Source organism: Salmo salar, chromosome 09 (assembly GCF_965601325.2).
Source record: "Salmo salar chromosome 09, fSalSal1, whole genome shotgun sequence".
Lineage (NCBI taxonomy): Eukaryota > Metazoa > Chordata > Actinopteri > Salmoniformes > Salmonidae > Salmo > Salmo salar.
The window spans coordinates 86,897,607-86,924,734 of NC_138299.1; the positions used below are offsets into that span (position 1 = coordinate 86,897,607).

The window sequence follows — 27,128 nt, forward strand, 5'->3', positions numbered from 1 at the left end:
TCCACAGTATGAGTATACATATCAATGTATTAGATCAGGTTACCATTACACAATGAGATATAGGATGTGTTCCAAATGTCACCCTATTCCCTCTACTACAGGGCCCCGGTCAAAAGTAGTGCACTATGAAAGGAATAGGATACAATTTGGGATGTATACAAAGTGATTGTTTGCAGGCTGGCCAATGTATCTGACCTCAGTTGGCATGCTTTTCCCAGGGTTTCATAAAACACACCAGGGACAGAAAATCTATTTCTCCTCCCACAATACAGTCCTGGGACGGACAGGCCTGGCCCAGATGGCCTGCATTGATTGGAGATTAGGAACACAGTCATGATTTATAGGGCCCAGCCACTTACCTGTACGCTATAACATTTTACCTTTTGAGTTTTATACCAACATAAGCCTCTATTCATCTATGCAAAAATCTCTCTGGTGGTGGTAGAGAAGCAAAGCTACACTGTAGCTCAGAAGATAGCTTTTTTCCTGAAATATCCTTAACCACAAGCTGACAGAGAAGTCCTTAAGGATTATCAATAGATAACAAGCTATAAGCCCAAAGCACTAAGCTCCCTCTTGGTAGTCTAGTCTAATTAAGCAGCATAATACACCTTACATCATGACAATGCAGAAAAACGCATACAAATAAATACAGTATACAGGGTTCATACAGACAGTGGCAAATACTTTTTCAAGTACTAATGTTTATTTTCAAGGACCATCAAGTTGTTATAGTTCCTATTATGCAATTGTTTCTAGTCGCCACCAGATGGCAGTATATCGCCACAACCTCATGAAAAAAACCAACTACTTACTATTCATCACTACCTCACAAGTTCTACTCAATATTACGTGTTTCACTACTTATTTACTACATACATGAGTGGTAAGTCAGGAACGATGATGTTGACTGATTTCTTTATAAGAACTGTAACTCAGTTAATCTTGGAAATTGTTGTGTGTTTTTGTTCAGAGTAAATAATAATATTAAATTGTCTTTATATTGAAATCGTCTTCATATTTCACAAAATGTTAGGTCCCACAGGCTGTCCCAACACATAATGACATGAAAGTGAATTCCGACAGAGGAAAAGGCCCTTAGTTGATTCTCAAATGTTGTATTCTACACCCATTGGAAGAGAAACAGGTTATTAATGTGTTTGATAAGATTAAAGACTCTCTTTACATTTTAGGGGACCCCACATCAGTCTCGGACCCCAAGTCTGGGAACCACTGTACTACTAACCTCTCTCCCTGCTTGCTTCAATGCTTCCCCTCTCTGTGTATCTCCTTTGCCTCTTTCATTGCAGCTTGACTCGCCACTGTCTGTCTCACTACTCTCTATAAAGAAAAGGTATTTTGTTATGAGAACTCTTTTGATTATAGCAAGCTTAATTTCAGTCAACTGCTCCTGCTCAGGTCTGCTGAGGTCAGGTTCCGTTCAACGTTAGCTTCTAACTTCATCCTTCTAGCCACTTAGTTATAGCTAGCTACCCGGCTAATAGACAGAGCCCTTGAGCTATCTAGCTAGCTAGACATCTGACTGAAATATCAGTGACTATTTAACGGTTGTACAATCATTCTCCGAGAGTCGAGGGGGGAGGGTCTGTTGACACGGCAGGAGTCGAGGGATGTTAAAAGAATTCACACTGTCAGCGGCATCTCTCTGCTACTTTCCTCTATAGGTCTGGATTGAGGTAGTTCGTTTCACCTCTCGGTCTATGTCGTGTGCGAAGTTTCCCATTGGACAGAGTGGCGAATGAATGCGCTGCTAACAAGGCAAATCCGGGGGAGCAGGCGAACATAATGAGCATGCATTAATCATTCATGATTCCACTCGTTCGCAGAGGTAGGCGCAATTAGAACTCAGATCAAGAAGCATTCTGAGCGTTGATCAACGATTAGAACTCAGATTAAGAAGCCTTTTGAGCGTTGATCAACGATTAGAACTCAGATCAAGAAGCCTTCTGAGCATTGATCAACGATTAGAACTCAGATCAAAAAGCCTTCTGAGCGTTGATCAACGATTAGAATTCAGATCAAGAAGCCTTCTGAGCGTTGATCAACGATTAGATCTCAGATCAAGAAGCCTTCTGAGCGTTGATCAACGATTAGAACTCAGATCAAGAAGCCTTCTGAGCGTTGATCAACGATTAGAACTCAGATCAAGAAGCCTTCTGAGCGTTAATCAACGATTAGAACTCAGATTAAGAAGCCTTCTGAGCGTTGATCAACGATTAGAACTCAGATTAAGAAGCCTTCTGAGCGTTGATCAACGATTAGAACTCAGATTAAGAAGCCTTCTGAGCGTTGATCAACGATTAGAACTCAGATCAAGAAGCCTTCTGAGCGTTGATCAACGATTACAACTCAGATCAAGAAGCCTTCTGAGCGTTGATCAACGATTAGAACTCAGATTAAGAAGCTTTCTGAGCGTTGACCAATAATAATAATAATAATAATAATAATAATAAGTGAGTAAATGATAATTAACAAAATAAAAAGGTGCGTAAACGCTATTTCACAAATAAAAAGGTGTGTTTACCCCCACTACATCCCAGGCTGGGTCTGGCAAAACCCATTCATAAACATCAATATCTTGCCAGGCAGGCTTGTATCTACATTTGCCTGGCATTTTAGCTATCGATGTGACATTTGGTGGCGCCTAATCAGTCAGTTCTGTACCTGCCTGGGGCTGAGTGGCAGTGTGGGTGGAATGAGCGAGCTCGCCTGGCAAACACAGCACAATACACATGAGGAAATAAAACTCTGTAGTCTGCCTGGAAATATATTCACAAGACCAATACATTTTTGTAATGTTTTTCATATGAATATATTTGATCATTTCCTGTTCTCCTCCTATTCCCTATATATCCTATTCCCTATATAGCCTATTCCCTATATATCCTATTCCATATATATTCTATATAGCCTATTCCCTATATATCCTATTCCCTATATATCCTATTCCCTATATATCATATTCCCTATACATCCTATTCCCTATATAGACTATTCCCCATTTAACCGATTCCCTATATAGCTTATTCCCTATTTAACCTATTCCCTATATAGCCTATTCCCTATATATCCTATTCCCTATATAGCCTATTCCCTATATATCCTATTCCCTATATAGCCTATACCCTATATATCCTATTCCATATATATCCTATTCCCTATATATCCTATTCCCTATATATCCTATTCCCCACACAGCATATTCCCTATATATCATATTCCCTATATATACTATTCCCTATATAGCCTATTCCCTATATAGCCTATTCCCCATTTAACCTATTCCCTATATAGCCTATTCCCTATATATACTATTCCCTATATAGCCTATTCCCTATATACCCTATTCCCTATATAGCCTATACCCTATATATCCTATTCCCTATATATCCTATTCCCTATATATCCTATTCCCCACACAGCCTATTCCCTATATATCCTATTCCATATATATCCTATATATCCTATTCCCTATATATCCTATTCCCCACACAGCCTATTCCCTATATATCCTATTCCATATATATCCTATATAGCCTATTCCCTATTTATCCTATTCCCTATATAGCCTATTCTCTATATAGGGTTCCATTTGGGACACAGTCTTTGTCAACTCACCGTTCTGATGGCGATGGGGATGCCAGACTCATCCACAGGGCCAATGCCTGCGTGGTGAGGGGCTTTCTCCCCCTCGCCTCCCCTTGGGGCTCCTAGTACCTCCTGGTACTCCTCCTCTGCTGGGGTGGCTTGGGGCGGGCGGCTCATACGGGGGTAGCCTGGGGAGCGGACCTCTGCCAGACAGGAGAGCCATGGGGAAGGAGATAGACGGTGAGGAGGAGGGAGGAGTGGGAAAGAAGAGACAAACCATGCCTACTGTACACTATTGCAGACCAGGTCACCTCCGACAGACAGACAGACAGACAGACAGACAGACAGACAGACAGACAGACAGACAGACAGACAGACAGACAGACAGACAGACAGACAGACAGACAGACAGACAGACAGACAGACAGACAGACAGGGTCCCAGAGAGCAAGGTTGATAAACAGTAAACACTGGTGAGTAAAGGTAAACCTCCTCTCCACACACAAAGAGGAAAACACATATCTTATTTCTTCTAGGACCTATACTGATTAGAAACATGCTGAACTAGATCCTTCCCAGGAGACTATAATAGTGAAGAGAGAAAGAAAGATAGGACAAAAACAAGAGAGAGCCTGGTCTCAGCCACTCTAATCCCCTCCCTCAGATTAGAGCTTTAATCTGCGTCACTTGGCCACTGGGATTTCAGAGATCACTGGACGCAGACGAAGGAGCACACACCACCCCTCTTCTCTCTTCCCCTCTTCCCCCTCGCGCTCTACCCCACACTAGACACTCCAGCTAGCGTCGGGCTGTGATTCTTCTCTAGTTAGAGCTCTATTAGTGCATGGGAGCGCTAGCAGGACTGACACACTCAGTTAGCAATGGGAGTGAGTGAGAGGCTGTGAATTTACTAGCGCCTGCACAGGCTACACTCTGCTGCACTGTCGACTGAAGCTCTTTTGCCAAGGGGCAAACGACCTTGGAGAGTTGTGTGTGTGTGTCTGTGTGTGTGTATGTGTGTCTGTGTGTGTCTAAGTCGATCACTGATTTACAGCAGGTTTCAAGACGGGAAGTAAACTGATAGAGCTATCAAGCAGTACTCACCTGCACTCCTGGCCTGTGTTAAGAGGCCAAGGCTGGGGCTGAGTGGGGGAGGAGGGGGGTAGGACATGGGGGAGAAGGGCCTCTGGAGGTGACTGTAGGAGCTGCCCGTGATCCCGCCATTCCCATTCACTGCCATGTAGTTCTGAGAGACACAGAGATAGCGAGAGAGAGAAAGAGAGAGACAGAGAGAGAGAGCGAGAAAGAGAGAGACAGAGAGAGAGAGAGAGCGGGAGAGAGAGAGACAGAGAGAGAGAGAGAGAGAGAGAGAGAGCGAGAGAGAGAGAGACAGAGAGAGAGAGAGAGAGAGAGAGAGAGAGAGAGAGAATGAATATACAATATAATCATCACCAGTAGGTCAGTAAACAGACAAAGAAAGAAAGAAAGGAATGAAGAGACTGAAATTCATCGCCGTTTAAGAAGTCAGGGACAGAGAATCTGTCATGGACAAACAGTGTTTGGTTATCTGTCATATTGATTAGAAAGAAGACAGCATTAAACATGCTACCAACACTGTAAAGGGACAATAGAATAACCAGCCACAAACATGGAATTGACAAGGTTTTCAGAAGGGAAGTTCACTGAAAATCACTGGGTTGGGTTAAAACACAAGCTCTGGATTGATTAAAAGGAACTTGGCTGGTGTAACTATGGTTTAGTTACACTGTAGTTGACTTGTTTTCCACCTACTCTAACTGTTGGGTAAGGTAAAATAAGGGAAGATGTAACATAATGGGGCATAATAAAACCATGATATGAACCCATAGTGTCAGGCACATTCAGATATTGTGTTAAAACTTTTAACAATTATTCTAAGTCGAGAGAAGCTGTGGAACTAATGTCATTAGTCGTTAACCTAAGAGCGTTAAGCACAGTAACACAAAACAGAGGAGCTGTTCAGCTGCTGTTTAGGATGGAGGCACAACAGTTCACATCAGGTGAAGAGGGGAGAGAATATCAATCAATCAACTCAAGAGGATGGAGTCTGGTTAGTGTCTCAGGACTAAACTCAGGCCCGTTTCAGAAGAAAGATTTGAAACAGTCAGGGAGGAGAGGTTGCAGGGAGAGGGGTGAGCTCAGGTCAGGTAGATAGCAGGTGAATAGTTACATTAGCGACGGCGGTGGTGTAGGTAGTGGCAGTGAGCGCAGTGTCGTCGGTGATGGCCGACGTCTGGCTGAGGGTGGGCGAGGGCGTTTGAGAACTCCTGTCGGTGGCACACAGCAGGGCACAGTGCTGCAGCTCTTCCTCCAGAACGGCAGTGGACAAATCACTGTAGGAGCAGCTGAGGACCGAGCTGGCCCCGCTCTGGCTGGGCTCGGGGGTGGAGGAGCCCTGAGGGGGCAGGGAGTGGGTCCGGGGACCCATCGGGACTGGTGGGGGGAGACTGGGGGACTTTGAGGGGTCAGATGAGAGACGGATATGAAAGGGCCTGTTTAGGGGGGGCTGGTAGGCTGGCAGTGTCGGTTCAGGAGATGTCTTTCTGTGTGGCGGTATCGGAGGGACCTGAAGTTAGAGTTGAACGTGGAGAAAAGACTTTAGAGTGAAACATAGCACACACACTGCAGTGGCGGCTCGTAGAGGGAGATAGGAGGTGAAGAGAGAAGAGGTTATGTTTGAGTAAAGCCAGGTGGACCTCTGGTTCCTGAGAGAGATAGGAGATGGGAGGTGAAGAGAGAAGAGGTTATGTTTGAGTAAAGCCAGGTGGACCTCTGGTTCCTGAGAGAGATAGGAGATGGGAGGTGAAGAGAGAAGAGGTTATGTTTGAGTAAAGCCAGGTGGACCTCTGGTTCCTGAGAGAGATAGGAGATGGGAGGTGAAGAGAGAAGAGGTTATGTTTGAGTAAAGCCAGGTGGACCTCTGGTTCCTGAGAGAGATAGGAGATGGGAGGTGAAGAGAGAAGAGGTTATGTTTGAGTAAAGCCAGGTGGACCTCTGGTTCCTGAGAGAGATAGGAGATGGGAGGTGAAGAGAGAAGAGGTTATGTTTGAGTAAAGCCAGGTGGACCTCTGGTTCCTGAGAGAGATAGGAGATGGGAGGTGAAGAGAGAAGAGGTTATGTTTGAGTAAAGCCAGGTGGACCTCTGGTTCCTGAGAGAGATAGGAGATGGGAGGTGAAGAGAGAAGAGGTTATGTTTGAGTAAAGCCAGGTGGACCTCTGGTTCCTGAGAGAGATAGGAGATGGGAGGTGAGAAGAGAAGAGGTTATGTTTGAGTAAAGCCAGGTGGACCTCTGGTTCCTGAGAGAGGAAGAAAAGGTGCTGTCTCCTAGTTAGTTTGAGTTCAAATCTAATGTTGGGGAACCGATCCAGTTGTAATAACAACAATACAACACATTTGGTTTCCTACAAAACCCTTTGCTGCAGACATATAATAATGGTGCATTAATGCAAGGACTAGGTCTCAGACACAGACATGCAAATCATTTCTTTGCATTTCCTAAGGCTTATCATAAATAAATCCATAGTTTTCAAAGGCGCTATTGCATCAGGTCTAATTACCATAATCACTATGAAATTGCAAACTCGCTAACGAGCTATTCAAACCTCAGTGTGCTCCAGGGCAGACGTGATAAACTACTTGTCAGACACAAAAGGAAGTCCAGTGCTGGAGAAACTAGCTACTATGAATTAGTGATTAGTGAAGAGTGTCTGGTACTGGTTCGTTGCATGGTTGTGAGTGAGAGAGCATTAGAGGAAAATGGGATGGTTCAGTCAGTAAAAACTAGAAAAGGTTTATACCACTTGTTGGCCTGCAGGGGGCGAGAGCAGGAGAGCCATCCCTGTGTCCTGGGTTCCTGTCCACGGGGGCCCTGCTGAGGGGACGGTGTACTGGCAGAGCAGGGGCACTGTGACCACCTGGGGAGTGGGTGGGGTGATGCGGATGGACAGGGAGGAGGTGTGTCTCCCTCTCTGGGGGAGGGGTGGCTTGTCTTTAAGGACAGGCTCATGGTGGGGGTATGTACCAGGGGTGTAAGGGCTCTCAGTAACTTGCAACGGGGTTAGTCTTGGGGAGAACATGCCGGATCCCTGTGGTTGACTGTAGACAGATTGGGAGGAGCTACTGGTGCTTGGTACAGTTAACCTGGTGTTGGGGTTGAGAGAGGTGTTCTCTGGGTAGTGTGAATAGGAGGACATGGTTCCTGAGGAGTGGGACCGGTGCCTAAGGACCAGTGAGCTAGAGGAACATTCACCAGGGCCAGGCAGAGGAGGGCTGTAGGATGAGGGGGAACTGCCAACAGAGCTCAGGTGAGAGCTATGACTGGGAGGAGGTGGGGCCTAACTCAGCCAAGGCATTCCAAAACATTCACAGAAGAGAGACAGACAACAACATACAAATACATTATTAAAGGCAATGTAATGTCTTCTGTTGAGACACATAATACCTGTACCGTGACTATCAGTGTTTCTATAAAGAGAAAGCTTTTTCTCAGCGATCTGAGTCTGAGTCAGAATGTATTTTATGGCAGCAACCTGCCCTTTAACCTTAACAGGTTGGGTGGTTATACAGTGCATTTGCCCTTAAATGTCAACAAGTAGTCCATTTGAAAGAGTGGTTTTGTAAACAAAAACTAGCTCAGTTTAGCAGCGAAGACTGGCCTTGACCAGCTAAAAGCACCAGGCAGTACAGAATACACAACAGCTTCCAGATAAAACAGAACCTTTTATCAAGGGCCCCTCAGAGCCTTTCTGATGCCTCTGTAGATAATTCAAGCTCAGCAATGGAAAACTAATATCAGTGCTGACAAAAACCAGTACAACACATAAGAAAAAGACTATCAGTGTTCTTCAAAGAGATCAATGAATGAGTTAAACCATTAATTAACCAGGGATGCGTCCCAAATGGCACCCTATACCCTGCACTACTATTCCCTATACAGTGCACTACTATTCCCAATACAGTGCACTACTATTCCCAATACAGTGCACTACTATTCCCTATACACTGCACTACCATACAGTGCACTACTTTCCCTATACAGTGCACTACTATTCCCTATACAGCGCACTACTATTCCCAATACAGTGCACTACTATTCCATATACAGTGCACTACTATTCCCTATACAGTGCACTACTATTCCCTATACAGTGCACTACTATTGACTATACAGTGCACTACTATTCCCTATACCCTGCACTACTATTCCCTATACAGTGCACTACTATTCCCAATACAGTGCACTACTATTCCCTATACAGTGCACTGCTATTCCCTATACAGTGCACTACTATTCCCTATACAGTGCACTGCTATTCCCTATACACTGCACTACCATACAGTGCACTAATTTCCCTATACAGTGCAGTACTATTCCCTATACAGTGCATTACTATTCCATATACAGTGCACTACTATTCCCTATACAGTACACTACTATTCCCTATACAGTGCACTACTATTCCCTAAACAGTGCTCTACTATTCCATATACAGTGCACTGCTATTCCCTATGCACTGCACTGCTATTCCCTATGCAGTGCACTACTATTCCCTATACAGTGCACTACTATTCCCTATACAGTGCATTACTATTCCCTATACAATGAATTACTATTCCCTATACAGTGCACTACTATTCCCTATACAGTGCACTACTATTACTTATACAGTGCACTACTATTCCCTATATAGTGCATTACTATTCCCTATACAATGAATTACTATTCCCTATACAGTGCACTACTATTCCCTATACAGTGCACTACTATTACTTATACAGTGCACTACTATTCCCTATACAGTGCACTACTATTCCCTATACAGTGCACTACAATTCCCTATACAATGAATTACTATTCCCTATACAGTGCACTACTATTCCCTATACAGTGCACTACTATTCCCTATACAGTGCACTACTATTCCCTATACAGTGCACTACAATTCCCTATACAATGAATTACTATTCCCTATACAGTGCACTACTATTCCCTATACAGTGCACTACTATTACTTATACAGTGCACTACTATTCCCTATATAGTGCATTACTATTCCCTATACAATGAATTACTATTCCCTATACAGTGCACTACTATTCCCTATACAGTGCACTACTATTACTTATACAGTGCACTACTATTCCCAATACAGTGCACTACTATTCCCAATACAGTGCACTACTATTCCTTATACAGTGCACTACTATTCCCTATACAGTGCACTACTATTCCCTATACAGTGCACTACTATTCCCTATACAGTGCACTACTATTACTTATACAGTGCACTACTATTCCCTATATAGTGCATTACTATTCCCTATACAATGAATTACTATTCCCTATACAGTGCACTACTATTCCCTATACAGTGCACTACTATTCCCTATACAGTGCACTACTATTCCCTATACAGTGCACTACAATTGCCTATACAGTGCACTACTATTCCCAATACAGTGCACTACTATTCCCAATACAGTGCACTACTATTCCTTATACAGTGCACTACTATTCCCTATACAGTGCACTACTATTCCATATACAGTGCACTGCTATTCCCTATGCACTGCACTGCTATTCCCTATGCACTGCACTACTATTCCCTATACAGTGCACTACTATTCCCTATACAGTGCATTACTATTCCCTATACAATGAATTACTATTCCCTATACAGTGCACTACTATTCCCTATACAGTGCACTACTATTACTTATACAGTGCACTACTATTCCCTATATAGTGCATTACTATTCCCTATACAATGAATTACTATTCCCTATACAGTGCACTACTATTCCCTATACAGTGCACTACTATTCCCTATACAGTGCACTACTATTCCCAATACAGTGCACTACTATTCCTTATACAGTGCACTACTATTCCCTATACAGTGCACTACTATTCCCTATAGAGTGCACTACTATTCCCTATACAGTGCACTACTATTCCCTATACAGTGCACTACTATTCCCTATACAGTGCATTACTAGAGTAGTGCACTACTATTCCCTATTCAGTGCACTACTATTCCCTATACAGTGCACTACTATTCCCAATACAGTGCACTACTATTCCTTATACAGTGCACTACTATTCCCTATACAGTGCACTACTATTCCCTATACAGTGCACTACTATTCCCTATACAGTGCACTACTATTCCCAATACAGTGCACTACTATTCCCAATACAGTGCACTACTATTCCTTATACAGTGCACTACTATTCCCTATACAGTGCACTACTATTCCCTATACAGTGCACTACTATTCCCTATACAGTGCACTACTATTACTTATACAGTGCACTACTATTCCCTATATAGTGCATTACTATTCCCTATACAATGAATTACTATTCCCTATACAGTGCACTACTATTCCCTATACAGTGCACTACTATTCCCTATACAGTGCACTACTATTCCCTATATAGTGCATTACTATTCCCTATACAGTGCACTACTATTCCCTATACAGTGCACTACTATTACTTATACAGTGCACTACTATTCCCTATCTAGTGCATTACTATTCCCTATACAATGAATTACTATTCCCTATACAGTGCACTACTATTCCCTATACAGTGCACTACTATTCCCTATACAGTGCACTACTATTCCCTATACAGTGCACTACTATTCCCAATACAGTGCACTACTATTCCCAATACAGTGCACTACTATTCCTTATACAGTGCACTACTATTCCCTATACAGTGCACTACTATTCCCTATACAGTGCACTACTATTCCCTATACAGTGCACTACTATTACTTATACAGTGCACTACTATTCCCTATATAGTGCATTACTATTCCCTATACAATGAATTACTATTCCCTATACAGTGCACTACTATTCCCTATACAGTGCACTACTATTCCCTATACAGTGCACTACTATTCCCTATACAGTGCACTACAATTCCCTATACAGTGCACTACTATTCCCAATACAGTGCACTACTATTCCCAATACAGTGCACTACTATTCCTTATACAGTGCACTACTATTCCCTATACAGTGCACTACTATTCCATATACAGTGCACTGCTATTCCCTATGCACTGCACTGCTATTCCCTATGCACTGCACTACTATTCCCTATACAGTGCACTACTATTCCCTATACAGTGCATTACTATTCCCTATACAATGAATTACTATTCCCTATACAGTGCACTACTATTCCCTATACAGTGCACTACTATTACTTATACAGTGCACTACTATTCCCTATATAGTGCATTACTATTCCCTATACAATGAATTACTATTCCCTATACAGTGCACTACTATTCCCTATACAGTGCACTACTATTCCCTATACAGTGCACTACTATTCCCAATACAGTGCACTACTATTCCTTATACAGTGCACTACTATTCCCTATACAGTGCACTACTATTCCCTATACAGTGCACTACTATTCCCTATACAGTGCACTACTATTCCCTATACAGTGCACTACTATTCCCTATACAGTGCATTACTAGAGTAGTGCACTACTATTCCCTATTCAGTGCACTACTATTCCCTATACAGTGCATTACTAGAGTAGTGCACTACAGGTAGGGTGCTATTTCAAACGCAGTCCAGAGACCAGGGGCGTTTCCATTTCCATTTCCTGTTGAAGGAAAAGGCCAGGCAGGGACAGGAGACAGGAGACATGAAACAGGAGACAGCCGTGCTGGGAGGGAAACAACTGTGGTGTAAACAAACACTGAACGCCAGCCACAAGACTCACTGGTGTAGGAGACCTCTTGTCCTGTAGATTGGGCCTGACGCTCCTGAAGCCTTTGGCGGCCAGGGAGGAAGTGGTGACGTCGCCGTTCCTCAGGCTCTCCGTGGCGCTGTATGACTGCCACGTATCTAACAGCCAATCACAGAACAAAGAGCATGTGAGTTTCCGTTTCCTACCGCCCTGTGCCTTTTCCTGCTTTTTGTAGCCATGGCAACTGGACCAATATTAGTTATTTGATCCCGCCTTTGCTCTATCCTGAGGATTTCACAAATCAAGTCAAGTCATGACAAATCATTAAATAATGGAGTCCTTACATGAATCTGACAGGTGAGATTCATTACCTAGATGGAGGAAATAAAAAAGATGGTATTTCATGTGTGTGATGGAACTGATTAAATAATTTGAGTAACATATCTTCCTCAAGGCAGGAACGAATTAAAACGTGTCAAGAAAAACATCAAATATGATGACTGATATAACTTCACCTTGCCTCATGTATAACAAGCTAGAGAATGAACACATCCACTTAAAGCCCCATGAATCAGAGAGTAGAGGGTGATGAAGAAGCTGATATGGAGGGTGATGAAGAAGGGACACATAAAACGACAGAGATCAAAGCAGCAGCACTCATAACAGAAAGCAAGTCCTAACAGCACCGTGAATAGAAACTGTCTGTTTAGCCAGATCCTAAACTCTTAACCTAACACTGTGGTACCTTGCAGTCCATGGAATGATAAAACAATGGCTCTATGATTGGGTAAGGTCACAGGTCAAAAAGAGGTCATGCTCAAGAGGAAACTAGGCTGAGAATAAGTACACAATCATTTCCATGTAATCAACATGACTGCTGCTTGAGCCAGTAAGAGAGAGAGAGAGAGAGAGAGAGAGAGAGACAGAGACAGAGACAGAGAGAGAGAGAGAGAGAGAGAGAGAGAGAGAGAGAGAGAGAGAGAGAGAGAGAGAGGGGGGATGAAAGACATGTGAGATGAAGGATGGAAAGGCTGTGAAGTTTGACGAGAGGGAGACATCCCAGGTGGGAGGAATATTGAATCTGGAATGCGGGCATTTTCAAATGGTATTATTATATTAGAAGAAACTAGAAGTGTATATTAGAAGAAACTAGAGGTGTATATCAGAAGAAACTAGAGGTGTATATTAGAAGAAACTAGAGGTGTATATTAGAAGAAACTAGAGGTGTATATTAGAAGAAACTAGAGGTGTATATTACAAGAAACTAGAGGTGCATATTAGAAGAAACTAGAGGTGCATATTAGAAGAAACTAGAGGTGTATATTAGAAGAAACTAGAGGTGTATATTAGAAGAAACTAGAGGTGTATATTAGAAGAAACTAGAGGTGTATATTAGAAGAAACTAGAGGTGTATATTAGAAGAAACTAGAGGTGTATATTAGAAGAAACTAGAGGTGTATATTAGAAGAAACTAGAGGTGTATATTAGAAGAAACTAGAGGTGTATATTAGAAGAAACTAGAGGTGTATATTACAAGAAACTAGAGGTGCATATTAGAAGAAACTAGAGGTGTATATTACAAGAAACTAGAGGTGCATATTAGAAGAAACTAGAGGTGTATATTACAAGAAACTAGAGGTGTATATTAGAAGAAACTAGAGGTGCATTTTACAAGAAACTAGAGGTGCATATTAGAAGAAACTAGAGGTGTATATTAGAAGAAACTAGAGGTGTATATTACAAGAAACTAGAGGTGCATATTACAAGAAACTAGAGGTGCATATTAGAAGAAACTAAAGGTGTATATTAGAAGAAACTAGAGGTGTATATTAGAAGAAACTAGAGATGTATATTAGAAGAAACTAGAGGTGCATATTAGAAGAAACTAGAGGTGTATATTACAAGAAACTAGAGGTGTATATTAGAAGAAACTAGAGGTGTATATTAGAAGAAACTAGAGGTGTATATTACAAGAAACTAGAGGTGTTTATTAGAAGAAACTAGAGGTGTATATTAGAAGAAACTAGAGGTGTATATTAGAAGAAACTAGAGGTGTATATTAGAAGAAACTAGAGGTGTATATTACAAGAAACTAGAGGTGCATATTAGAAGAAACTAGAGGTGTATATTACAAGAAACTAGAGGTGTATATTAGAAGAAACTAGAGGTGTATATTAGAAGAAACTAGAGGTGTATATTAGAAGAAACTAGAGGTGTTTTTTACAAGAAACTAGAGGTGTTTATTAGAAGAAACTAGAGGTGTATATTAGAAGAAACTAGAGGTGCATATTAGAAGAAACTAGAGGTGTATATTACAAGAAACTAGAGGTGTATATTACAAGAAACTAGAGGTGCATATTAGAAGAAACTAGAGGTGTATATTACAAGAAACTAGAGGTGTATATTAGAAGAAACTAGAGGTGCATATTAGAAGAAACTAGAGGTGTATATTAGAAGAAACTAGAGGTGTATATTACAAGAAACTAGAGGTGCATATTAGAAGAAACTAGAGGTGTATATTACAAGAAACTAGAGGTGTTTATTAGAAGAAACTAGAGGTGTATATTACAAGAAACTAGAGGTGCATATTAGAAGAAACTAGAGGTGTATATTAGAAGAAACTAGAGGTGTATATTAGAAGAAACTAGAGGTGTATATTAGAAGAAACTAGAGGTGTATATTAGAAGAAACTAGAGGTGTATATTAGAAGAAACTAGAGGTGTATATTAGAAGAAACTAGAGGTGTATATTAGAAGAAACTAGAGGTGCATATTAGAAGAAACTAGAGGTGTATATTAGAAGAAACTAGAGATGTATATTAGAAGAAACTAGAGGTGTATATTAGAAGAAACTAGAGGTGCATATTAGAAGAAACTAGAGGTGTATATTACAAGAAACTAGAGGTGTATATTAGAAGAAACTAGAGGTGCATATTAGAAGAAACTAGAGATGTATATTAGAAGAAACTAGAGGTGTATATTAGAAGAAACTAGAGGTGCATATTAGAAGAAACTAGAGGTGTATATTACAAGAAACTAGAGGTGCATATTAGAAGAAACTAGAGGTGTATATTAGAAGAAACTAGAGGTGTATATTAGAAGAAACTAGAGGTGCATATTAGAAGAAACTAGAGGTGTATATTAGAAGAAACTAGAGGTGTATATTACAAGAAACTAGAGGTGCATATTAGAAGAAACTAGAGGTGTATATTACAAGAAACTAGAGGTGTATATTACAAGAAACTAGAGGTGCATATTAGAAGAAACTAGAGGTGTATATTAGAAGAAACTAGAGGTGTATATTAGAAGAAACTAGAGGTGCATATTAGAAGAAACTAGAGGTGCATTTTACAAGAAACTAGAGGTGCATATTAGAAGAAACTAGAGGTGTATATTAGAAGAAACTAGAGGTGTATATTACAAGAAACTAGAGGTGCATATTACAAGAAGCTAGAGGTGCATATTAGAAGAAACTAGAGGTGTATATTAGAAGAAACTAGAGGTGTATATTAGAAGAAACTAGAGATGTATATTAGAAGAAACTAGAGGTGCATATTAGAAGAAACTAGAGGTGTATATTACAAGAAACTAGAGGTGTATATTAGAAGAAACTAGAGGTGTATATTAGAAGAAACTAGAGGTGTATATTACAAGAAACTAGAGGTGTTTATTAGAAGAAACTAGAGGTGTATATTAGAAGAAACTAGAGGTGTATATTACAAGAAACTAGAGGTGCATATTAGAAGAAACTAGAGGTGTATATTACAAGAAACTAGAGGTGTATATTAGAAGAAACTAGAGGTGTATATTAGAAGAAACTAGAGGTGTATATTAGAAGAAACTAGAGGTGTATATTAGAAGAAACTAGAGGTGTTTTTTACAAGAAACTAGAGGTGTTTATTAGAAGAAACTAGAGGTGTATATTAGAAGAAACTAGAGGTGCATATTAGAAGAAACTAGAGGTGCATATTAGAAGAAACTAGAGGTGTATATTACAAGAAACTAGAGGTGTATATTACAAGAAACTAGAGGTGCATATTAGAAGAAACTAGAGGTGTATATTACAAGAAACTAGAGGTGTATATTAGAAGAAACTAGAGGTGCATATTAGAAGAAACTAGAGGTGTATATTAGAAGAAACTAGAGGTGTATATTACAAGAAACTAGAGGTGCATATTAGAAGAAACTAGAGGTGTATATTACAAGAAACTAGAGGTGTTTATTAGAAGAAACTAGAGGTGTATATTACAAGAAACTAGAGGTGCATATTAGAAGAAACTAGAGGTGTATATTAGAAGAAACTAGAGGTGTATATTAGAAGAAACTAGAGGTGTATATTAGAAGAAACTAGAGGTGTATATTAGAAGAAACTAGAGGTGTATATTAGAAGAAACTAGAGGTGTATATTAGAAGAAACTAGAGGTGTATATTAGAAGAAACTAGAGGTGTATATTAGAAGAAACTAGAGGTGTATATTAGAAGAAACTAGAGGTGCATATTAGAAGAAACTAGAGGTGTATATTAGAAGAAACTAGAGATGTATATTAGAAGAAACTAGAGGTGTATATTAGAAGAAACTAGAGGTGCATATTAGAAGAAACTAGAGGTGTATATTACAAGAAACTAGAGGTGTATATTAGAAGAAACTAGAGGTGCATATTAGAAGAAACTAGAGATGTATATTAGAAGAAACTAGAGGTGTATATTAGAAGAAACTAGAGGTGCATATTAGAAGAAACTAGAGGTGTATATTACAAGAAACTAGAGGTGCATATTAGAAGAAACTAGAGGTGTATATTAGAAGAAACTAGAGGTGCATATTAGAAGAAACTAGAGGTGTATATTAGAAGAAACTAGAGGTGTATATTAGAAGAAACTAGAGGTGTATATTACAAGAAACTAGAGGTGCATATTAGAAGAAACTAGAGATGTATATTAGAAGAAACTAGAGGTGTATATTAGAAGAAACTAGAGGTGCATATTAGAAGAAACTAGAGGTGTATATTACAAGAAACTAGAGGTGCATATTAGAAGAAACTAGAGGTGTATATTAGAAGAAACTAGAGGTGTATATTAGAAGAAACTAGAGGTGCATATTAGAAGAAACTAGAGGTGTATATTAGAAGAAACTAGAGGTGTATATTACAAGAAACTAGAGGTGCATATTAGAAGAAACTAGAGGTGTATATTACAAGAAACTAGAGGTGTATATTACAAGAAACTAGAGGTGCATATTAGAAGAAACTAGAGGTGTATATTAGAAGAAACTAGAGGTGTATATTAGAAGAAACTAGAGGTGCATATTAGAAGAAACTAGAGGTGCATTTTACAAGAAACTAGAGGTGCATATTAGAAGAAACTAGAGGTGTATATTAGAAGAAACTAGAGGTGTATATTACAAGAAACTAGAGGTGCATATTACAAGAAGCTAGAGGTGCATATTAGAAGAAACTAGAGGTGTATATTAGAAGAAACTAGAGGTGTATATTAGAAGAAACTAGAGATGTATATTAGAAGAAACTAGAGGTGCATATTAGAAGAAACTAGAGGTGTATATTACAAGAAACTAGAGGTGTATATTAGAAGAAACTAGAGGTGTATATTAGAAGAAACTAGAGGTGTATATTACAAGAAACTAGAGGTGTTTATTAGAAGAAACTAGAGGTGTATATTAGAAGAAACTAGAGGTGTATATTACAAGAAACTAGAGGTGCATATTAGAAGAAACTAGAGGTGTATATTACAAGAAACTAGAGGTGTATATTAGAAGAAACTAGAGGTGTATATTAGAAGAAACTAGAGGTGTATATTAGAAGAAACTAGAGGTGTATATTAGAAGAAACTAGAGGTGTTTTTTACAAGAAACTAGAGGTGTTTATTAGAAGAAACTAGAGGTGTATATTAGAAGAAACTAGAGGTGCATATTAGAAGAAACTAGAGGTGCATATTAGAAGAAACTAGAGGTGTATATTACAAGAAACTAGAGGTGTATATTACAAGAAACTAGAGGTGCATATTAGAAGAAACTAGAGGTGTATATTACAAGAAACTAGAGGTGTATATTAGAAGAAACTAGAGGTGCATATTAGAAGAAACTAGAGGTGTATATTAGAAGAAACTAGAGGTGTATATTACAAGAAACTAGAGGTGCATATTAGAAGAAACTAGAGGTGTATATTACAAGAAACTAGAGGTGTTTATTAGAAGAAACTAGAGGTGTATATTACAAGAAACTAGAGGTGCATATTAGAAGAAACTAGAGGTGTATATTAGAAGAAACTAGAGGTGTATATTAGAAGAAACTAGAGGTGTATATTAGAAGAAACTAGAGGTGTATATTAGAAGAAACTAGAGGTGTATATTAGAAGAAACTAGAGGTGTATATTAGAAGAAACTAGAGGTGTATATTAGAAGAAACTAGAGGTGTATATTAGAAGAAACTAGAGGTGTATATTAGAAGAAACTAGAGGTGCATATTAGAAGAAACTAGAGGTGTATATTAGAAGAAACTAGAGATGTATATTAGAAGAAACTAGAGGTGTATATTAGAAGAAACTAGAGGTGCATATTAGAAGAAACTAGAGGTGTATATTACAAGAAACTAGAGGTGTATATTAGAAGAAACTAGAGGTGCATATTAGAAGAAACTAGAGATGTATATTAGAAGAAACTAGAGGTGTATATTAGAAGAAACTAGAGGTGCATATTAGAAGAAACTAGAGGTGTATATTACAAGAAACTAGAGGTGCATATTAGAAGAAACTAGAGGTGTATATTAGAAGAAACTAGAGGTGCATATTAGAAGAAACTAGAGGTGTATATTAGAAGAAACTAGAGGTGTATATTAGAAGAAACTAGAGGTGTATATTACAAGAAACTAGAGGTGCATATTAGAAGAAACTAGAGGTGTATATTACAAGAAACTAGAGGTGTTTATTAGAAGAAACTAGAGGTGTATATTACAAGAAACTAGAGGTGCATATTAGAAGAAACTAGAGGTGTATATTAGAAGAAACTAGAGGTGTATATTAGAAGAAACTAGAGGTGTATATTAGAAGAAACTAGAGGTGTATATTAGAAGAAACTAGAGGTGTATATTAGAAGAAACTAGAGGTGTATATTAGAAGAAACTAGAGGTGTATATTAGAAGAAACTAGAGGTGTATATTAGAAGAAACTAGAGGTGTATATTAGAAGAAACTAGAGGTGCATATTAGAAGAAACTAGAGGTGTATATTAGAAGAAACTAGAGGTGTATATTAGAAGAAACTAGAGGTGCATATTAGAAGAAACTAGAGGTGTATATTAGAAGAAACTAGAGATGTATATTAGAAGAAACTAGAGGTGTATATTAGAAGAAACTAGAGGTGCATATTAGAAGAAACTAGAGGTGTATATTACAAGAAACTAGAGGTGTATATTAGAAGAAACTAGAGGTGCATATTAGAAGAAACTAGAGATGTATATTAGAAGAAACTAGAGGTGTATATTAGAAGAAACTAGAGGTGCATATTAGAAGAAACTAGAGGTGTATATTACAAGAAACTAGAGGTGCATATTAGAAGAAACTAGAGGTGTATATTAGAAGAAACTAGAGGTGTATATTAGAAGAAACTAGAGGTGCATATTAGAAGAAACTAGAGGTGTATATTAGAAGAAACTAGAGGTGTATATTACAAGAAACTAGAGGTGCATATTAGAAGAAACTAGAGGTGTATATTACAAGAAACTAGAGGTGTATATTACAAGAAACTAGAGGTGCATATTAGAAGAAACTAGAGGTGTATATTAGAAGAAACTAGAGGTGTATATTAGAAGAAACTAGAGGTGCATATTAGAAGAAACTAGAGGTGCATTTTACAAGAAACTAGAGGTGCATATTAGAAGAAACTAGAGGTGTATATTAGAAGAAACTAGAGGTGTATATTACAAGAAACTAGAGGTGCATATTACAAGAAGCTAGAGGTGCATATTAGAAGAAACTAGAGGTGTATATTAGAAGAAACTAGAGGTGTATATTAGAAGAAACTAGAGATGTATATTAGAAGAAACTAGAGGTGCATATTAGAAGAAACTAGAGGTGTATATTACAAGAAACTAGAGGTGTATATTAGAAGAAACTAGAGGTGTATATTAGAAGAAACTAGAGGTGTATATTACAAGAAACTAGAGGTGTTTATTAGAAGAAACTAGAGGTGTATATTAGAAGAAACTAGAGGTGTATATTACAAGAAACTAGAGGTGCATATTAGAAGAAACTAGAGGTGTATATTACAAGAAACTAGAGGTGTATATTAGAAGAAACTAGAGGTGTATATTAGAAGAAACTAGAGGTGTATATTAGAAGAAACTAGAGGATTTTTTTACAAGAAACTAGAGGTGTTTATTAGAAGAAACTAGAGGTGTATATTAGAAGAAACTAGAGGTGCATATTAGAAGAAACTAGAGGTGCATATTAGAAGAAACTAGAGGTGTATATTACAAGAAACTAGAGGTGTATATTACAAGAAACTAGAGGTGCATATTAGAAGAAACTAGAGGTGTATATTACAAGAAACTAGAGGTGTATATTAGAAGAAACTAGAGGTGCATATTAGAAGAAACTAGAGGTGTATATTAGAAGAAACTAGAGGTGTATATTACAAGAAACTAGAGGTGCATATTAGAAGAAACTAGAGGTGTATATTACAAGAAACTAGAGGTGTTTATTAGAAGAAACTAGAGGTGTATATTACAAGAAACTAGAGGTGCATATTAGAAGAAACTAGAGGTGTATATTAGAAGAAACTAGAGGTGTATATTAGAAGAAACTAGAGGTGTATATTAGAAGAAACTAGAGGTGTATATTAGAAGAAACTAGAGGTGTATATTAGAAGAAACTAGAGGTGTATATTAGAAGAAACTAGAGGTGTATATTAGAAGAAACTAGAGGTGTATATTAGAAGAAACTAGAGGTGTATATTAGAAGAAACTAGAGGTGCATATTAGAAGAAACTAGAGGTGTATATTAGAAGAAACTAGAGATGTATATTAGAAGAAACTAGAGGTGTATATTAGAAGAAACTAGAGGTGCATATTAGAAGAAACTAGAGGTGTATATTACAAGAAACTAGAGGTGTATATTAGAAGAAACTAGAGGTGCATATTAGAAGAAACTAGAGATGTATATTAGAAGAAACTAGAGGTGTATATTAGAAGAAACTAGAGGTGCATATTAGAAGAAACTAGAGGTGTATATTACAAGAAACTAGAGGTGCATATTAGAAGAAACTAGAGGTGTATATTAGAAGAAACTAGAGGTGCATATTAGAAGAAACTAGAGGTGTATATTAGAAGAAACTAGAGGTGTATATTAGAAGAAACTAGAGGTGTATATTACAAGAAACTAGAGGTGCATATTAGAAGAAACTAGAGGTGTATATTACAAGAAACTAGAGGTGTTTATTAGAAGAAACTAGAGGTGTATATTACAAGAAACTAGAGGTGCATATTAGAAGAAACTAGAGGTGTATATTAGAAGAAACTAGAGGTGTATATTAGAAGAAACTAGAGGTGTATATTAGAAGAAACTAGAGGTGTATATTAGAAGAAACTAGAGGTGTATATTAGAAGAAACTAGAGGTGTATATTAGAAGAAACTAGAGGTGTATATTAGAAGAAACTAGAGGTGTATATTAGAAGAAACTAGAGGTGTATATTAGAAGAAACTAGAGGTGCATATTAGAAGAAACTAGAGGTGTATATTAGAAGAAACTAGAGATGTATATTAGAAGAAACTAGAGGTGTATATTAGAAGAAACTAGAGGTGCATATTAGAAGAAACTAGAGGTGTATATTACAAGAAACTAGAGGTGTATATTAGAAGAAACTAGAGGTGCATATTAGAAGAAACTAGAGATGTATATTAGAAGAAACTAGAGGTGTATATTAGAAGAAACTAGAGGTGCATATTAGAAGAAACTAGAGGTGTATATTACAAGAAACTAGAGGTGCATATTAGAAGAAACTAGAGGTGTATATTACAAGAAACTAGAGGTGCATATTAGAAGAAACTAGAGGTGTATATTACAAGAAACTAGAGGTGTATATTACAAGAAACTAGAGGTGCATATTAGAAGAAACTAGAGATGTATATTACAAGAAACTAGAGGTGTATATTAGAAGAAACTAGAGGTGTATATCAGAAGAAACTAGAGGTGCATATTAGAAGAAACTAGAGGTGTATATTAGAAGAAACTAGAGGTGCATATTAGAGTTGAGTGGGGTGAATAGAGTACCTGCTGCCCCATATAGGTTTGGTGAGCTCTTGACTCTTTTCATGAGAGTTAGAGTGAGAGACAGGGAAGTGCTATGGGAGAGTGAGAAACAGGGAAGTGCTATGGGAGAGTGAGAAACAGGGAAGTGCTATGGGAGAGTGAGAAACAGGGAAGTGCTATGGGAGAGTGAGAAACAGGGAAGTGCTATGGGAGAGTGAGAGACAGGGAAGTGCTATTGGAGCGTGAGAAACAGGGAAGTGCTATGGGAGTGTCCTCCATTATCTGAGAAGCATAGTGGTACACGTACAGTACAAGTCAAAAGTTTGGACACACCTACTCATTCAAGGGTTTTTCTTTATTTTATTTTTGTATTTTCTACAGCGTAGAATAATAGTGAAGACATCAAAACTATGAAATAACACATATTGAATCATGTAGTAACTATAAAAGTGTTAAATCAAAATATATTTTATAATTGAGATTCTTCAAAGTAGCTTCTTCAAAGACACATGCCCTCCCCCCAACAAAGACACATGCCCTCCCCCCAACAAAGACACATACCCTCCCCCCAACAAAGACACATGCCCTCCCCCAACAAAGACACATGCCCTCCCCCCAACAAAGACACATGCCCTCCCCCAACAAAGACACATGCCCTCCCCCAACAAAGACACATGCCCTCCCCCAACAAAGACACATGCCCTCCCCCCAACAAAGACACATACCCTCCCCCCAACAAAGACACATGCCCTCCCCCAACAAAGACACATGCCCTCCCCCCAACAAAGACACATGCCCTCCCCCAACAAAGACACATGCCCTCCCCCCAACAAAGACACATACCCTCCCCCAACAAAAACACATGCCCTCCCCCCAACAAAGACACATGCCCTCCCCCAACAAAGACACATGCCCTCCCCCAACAAAGACACATGCCCTCCCCCAACAAAGACACATGCCCTCCCCCCAACAAAGACACATGCCCTCCCCCCAACAAAGACACATGCCCTCCCCCCAACAAAGACACATGCCCTCCCCCCAACAAAGACACATACCCTCCCCCCAACAAAGACACATGCCCTCCCCCAACAAAGACACATGCCCTCCCCCAACAAAGACACATGCCCTCCCCCAACAAAGACACATGCCCTCCCCCAACAAAGACACATGCCCTCCCCCCAACAAAGACACATGCCCTCCCCCCAACAAAGACACATGCCCTCCCCCCAACAAAGACACATGCCCTCCCCCCAACAAAGACACATACCCTCCCCCCAACAAAGACACATGCCCTCCCCCCAACAAAGACACATACCCTCCCCCCAACAAAGACACATGCCCTCCCCCAACAAAGACACATGCCCTCCCCCCAACAAAGACACATGCCCTCCCCCAACAAAGACACATGCCCTCCCCCCAACAAAGACACATGCCCTCCCCCAACAAAGACACATGCCCTCCCCCAACAAAGACACATGCCCTCCCCCAACAAAGACACATGCCCTCCCCCAACAAAGACACATGCCCTCCCCCCAACAAAGACACATGCCCTCCCCCAACAGACACAAGCCCCCCACCCAACAAAGACAGACACAAGCCCCCCTCGTCCCCCACCAACAAAGCACATTAATTAAAATACATCCTCATGGCAAAATTATGTTAATGTGAAAAAAGATTAAAGCATATAAAGAAGATTAACCCAAATCATGCCTGATCCCAATAACATTAAATAAAGCATTCTGTCACATAATGCAAGTCATTGTGCATGCAAGGCAGGATCATCTGATGAAAAATGTAATTCGAATTTTGGTACTGAATATACGGACATAAAATATGTACAGCACATTGAAATAGGATCCATTTCTATAGTAGATTTGATGGGCTGATAATAGGAAACATATCCTGCATCATTTAGAGCAGCTCTCGCAGAAAACACATCAGAAAGCATAGCATTGTGGTGCATAGTTTAGGCCTATCTCTCACAGCGGGAGTGACTGCATGCACAATGCATAGATCTGAGTATTGTTCCATAAGAAGCTATGAAGGCCTAATACAGCATCATTTTAATGGGAAAGCTTTGAAAAGTGATCTGCCCGCTTTTATTCCAGTGCTTTAACAAGAGGAATGAGAGGAAATCCCCAAAAATCTAATCACATGCAACTGAGAAAATAGCTTTTATCCCAAATGCCAACATGGACAATGCCTTGCAATAAGAAGAGGCAGAATTATGATTTCCTCATGACTCATACTAAAAGCATCCTGACTAGGGCCTGCCGCTTACAGGAAGAGCTGTCTGGCTTGGACATAGACATGGGTAAACAATCAGTTACTTTAAATGGGGGGTTGTATTCATTGCATATCTGGGGTGTGGAATGCCCAGTTCTTTTGTAAGCCACTGAGCTTCCTTTAATATCTGGGAGAAAAGTCAAGCCCACAAATGAGACTAACAAACAGGCCCGGTTTACCAGAGAGCCATGAGATGAATGCCCAGTCACTTGCAGCTCTGTTGGACAAAGGCCCAGAGAGAGGACCGGTTTGTGTGGCTGTTTTGAATAAAGAAAAGGCTGAACGATTGAATGAAATTCAAAGAGACCTGAAGAAGAAGAAGAGCAATACAACTGTCCACTGGCAGATACACACCTGTATTCATGTTGAAGGTCTCTGGTCGCAGCAGCGCTTCAAACAATCACACTATCCTGTAAAAGAGAAAGACAACGCTTTTGTTTCACCTTTAACAGATTAAAGGCACACATCTGAGGCTGACTGTCCAACACATCCTATTCTATACAGTTCTGGTATTTACAAAACAAATAGTCTCGGTATACACTATACATTTGACATTGCCTGTGTCAGCACTGCAGTAGTATTAGAAACACAGCACAATGTAGGCTGTCCCCAAAGTAGTGTATTTGTCACTGGAGCAGCCAGCTTGGCAGGAAGATCTACCTGAACATCAGTATTGTCACGGGCTGGCTCGAAAAACAACAGGAGAGGTAGAGTCAGGCGCAGGAGACAGAGAGTTCTTGACCACACTTCTTTATTCAAAAGCAACTGGATGTGGTCGCCAAAATTATAGGGGCGCAGCCCTTAAATTATACTGCGGTGGTGTACACAATGAAAATAAACCACAGGCAGAGGGAAAAACCCAGTACACATTCCTCTAGCACAAAAAACCCGGACAAGCAACACAATCACGTACAAACACATACATCCTACGCTAAACTAAATAACCCCCCCTTACTAATGACTAACCCAAAACAGGTGCGTGCCTACCTAGACCTAACCAACAGAAAGTGAAACAAAAAGGGATCGATGGTAGCTAGTAGGCCGGTGACGACGACCGCCGAGCTCCGCCCGGCCGAGGGGCGCCACCATCCGTCACTGTCGTGACAATTATGAATCCCAAATGGCACCCTATTCCCCATTTAGTGCACTACTTTTGACCAGGGTGCCATTTAGGATTCCGAGGCAGGTAGACTGTGAAAGGCGATAAATGAACCGAATTCTACCATAGAAACACGCAGTCAGGCAGCGCTGTATCCAAATCCACCTCCAGCCAGGCCTCAGAAACCTGGTCTATTGGTCTGCCTGCTTTTATCCATCACTACTCTCCGTGCGTCAATGCTTAATAAGGCATGTGATAATGCAAGGCTGTAATGTACCGCTGCACAAGGATTCATGTGAAGGAAGAGATCTCTGCTGCTCTACAACCTTGAGGAAGGATAGGCCTACATACAGAATATTTACCAAATACCTGACGGTACAAACTCTGCTACCTGCTTCCTCCTATGGCGTACGGCTCTTCTAGTCTCCTGGTGACACCGCTTACCTAGGTCCTTTAAATGCTGTATTAGTTCCTTTGTACAACAACGTGATCTCATGACTCACACTATTTGATTGTCCTGCAAAATGTTGGCACAGACCTCATGCAGACAGTACATGTATCATAGCAGACAGTACATGCATCATAGCAGACAGTACATGCATCATGGCAGACAGTACATGTATCATAGCAGACAGTACATGCATCATGGCAGACAGTACATGTATCATGGCAGACAGTACATGCATCATAGCAGACAGTACATGCATCATAGCAGACAGTACATGTATCATGGCAGACAGTACATGCATCATAGCAGACAGTACATGCATCATGGCAGACAGTACGTGCATCACGGCAGACAGTACGTGCATCACGGCAGACAGTACATGTATCATGGCAGACAGTACATGCATCATAGCAGACAGTACATGTATCATGGCAGACAGTACATGCATCATAGCAGACAGTACATGCATCATAGCAGACAGTACATGCATCATGGCAGACAGTACGTGCATCACGGCAGACAGTACATGTATCATGGCAGACAGTACATGCATCATAGCAGACAGTACATGTATCATGGCAGACAGTACATGCATCATAGCAGACAGTACATGCATCATGGCAGAAAATACATGCATCATGGCAGACAGTACATGTATCATAG

The 27,128-nt window shown here is 39.8% G+C and overlaps 1 protein-coding gene across 8 annotated transcripts in view; it reads right to left on the reverse strand.

The window, feature by feature from the left end:
* The window catches only part of sorbs2b (sorbin and SH3 domain containing 2b), a 77,976-nt gene that overhangs the window by 29,860 nt on the left and 20,988 nt on the right, over nucleotides 1-27,128 (reverse strand). For 6 of the 8 annotated variants that reach the window (XM_045724083.2, XM_045724084.2, XM_014212798.3 and 3 more), the window contains 6 exons: nucleotides 25,273-25,328; nucleotides 12,412-12,536; nucleotides 7,447-7,983; nucleotides 5,819-6,214; nucleotides 4,714-4,855; nucleotides 3,640-3,812 (listed from right to left, as the gene is read on the reverse strand). In XM_045724083.2, the coding sequence (XP_045580039.1) occupies nucleotides 3,640-3,812; nucleotides 4,714-4,855; nucleotides 5,819-6,214; nucleotides 7,447-7,983; nucleotides 12,412-12,536; nucleotides 25,273-25,282 (1,383 nt within the window). In that variant the 5' untranslated portion in view covers nucleotides 25,283-25,328. The remainder of the gene's footprint in view (nucleotides 1-3,639; nucleotides 3,813-4,713; nucleotides 4,856-5,818; nucleotides 6,215-7,446; nucleotides 7,984-12,411; nucleotides 12,537-25,272; nucleotides 25,329-27,128) is intronic. The other 2 variants (XM_045724087.2, XM_014212807.3) reach the window with 2 other exon arrangements.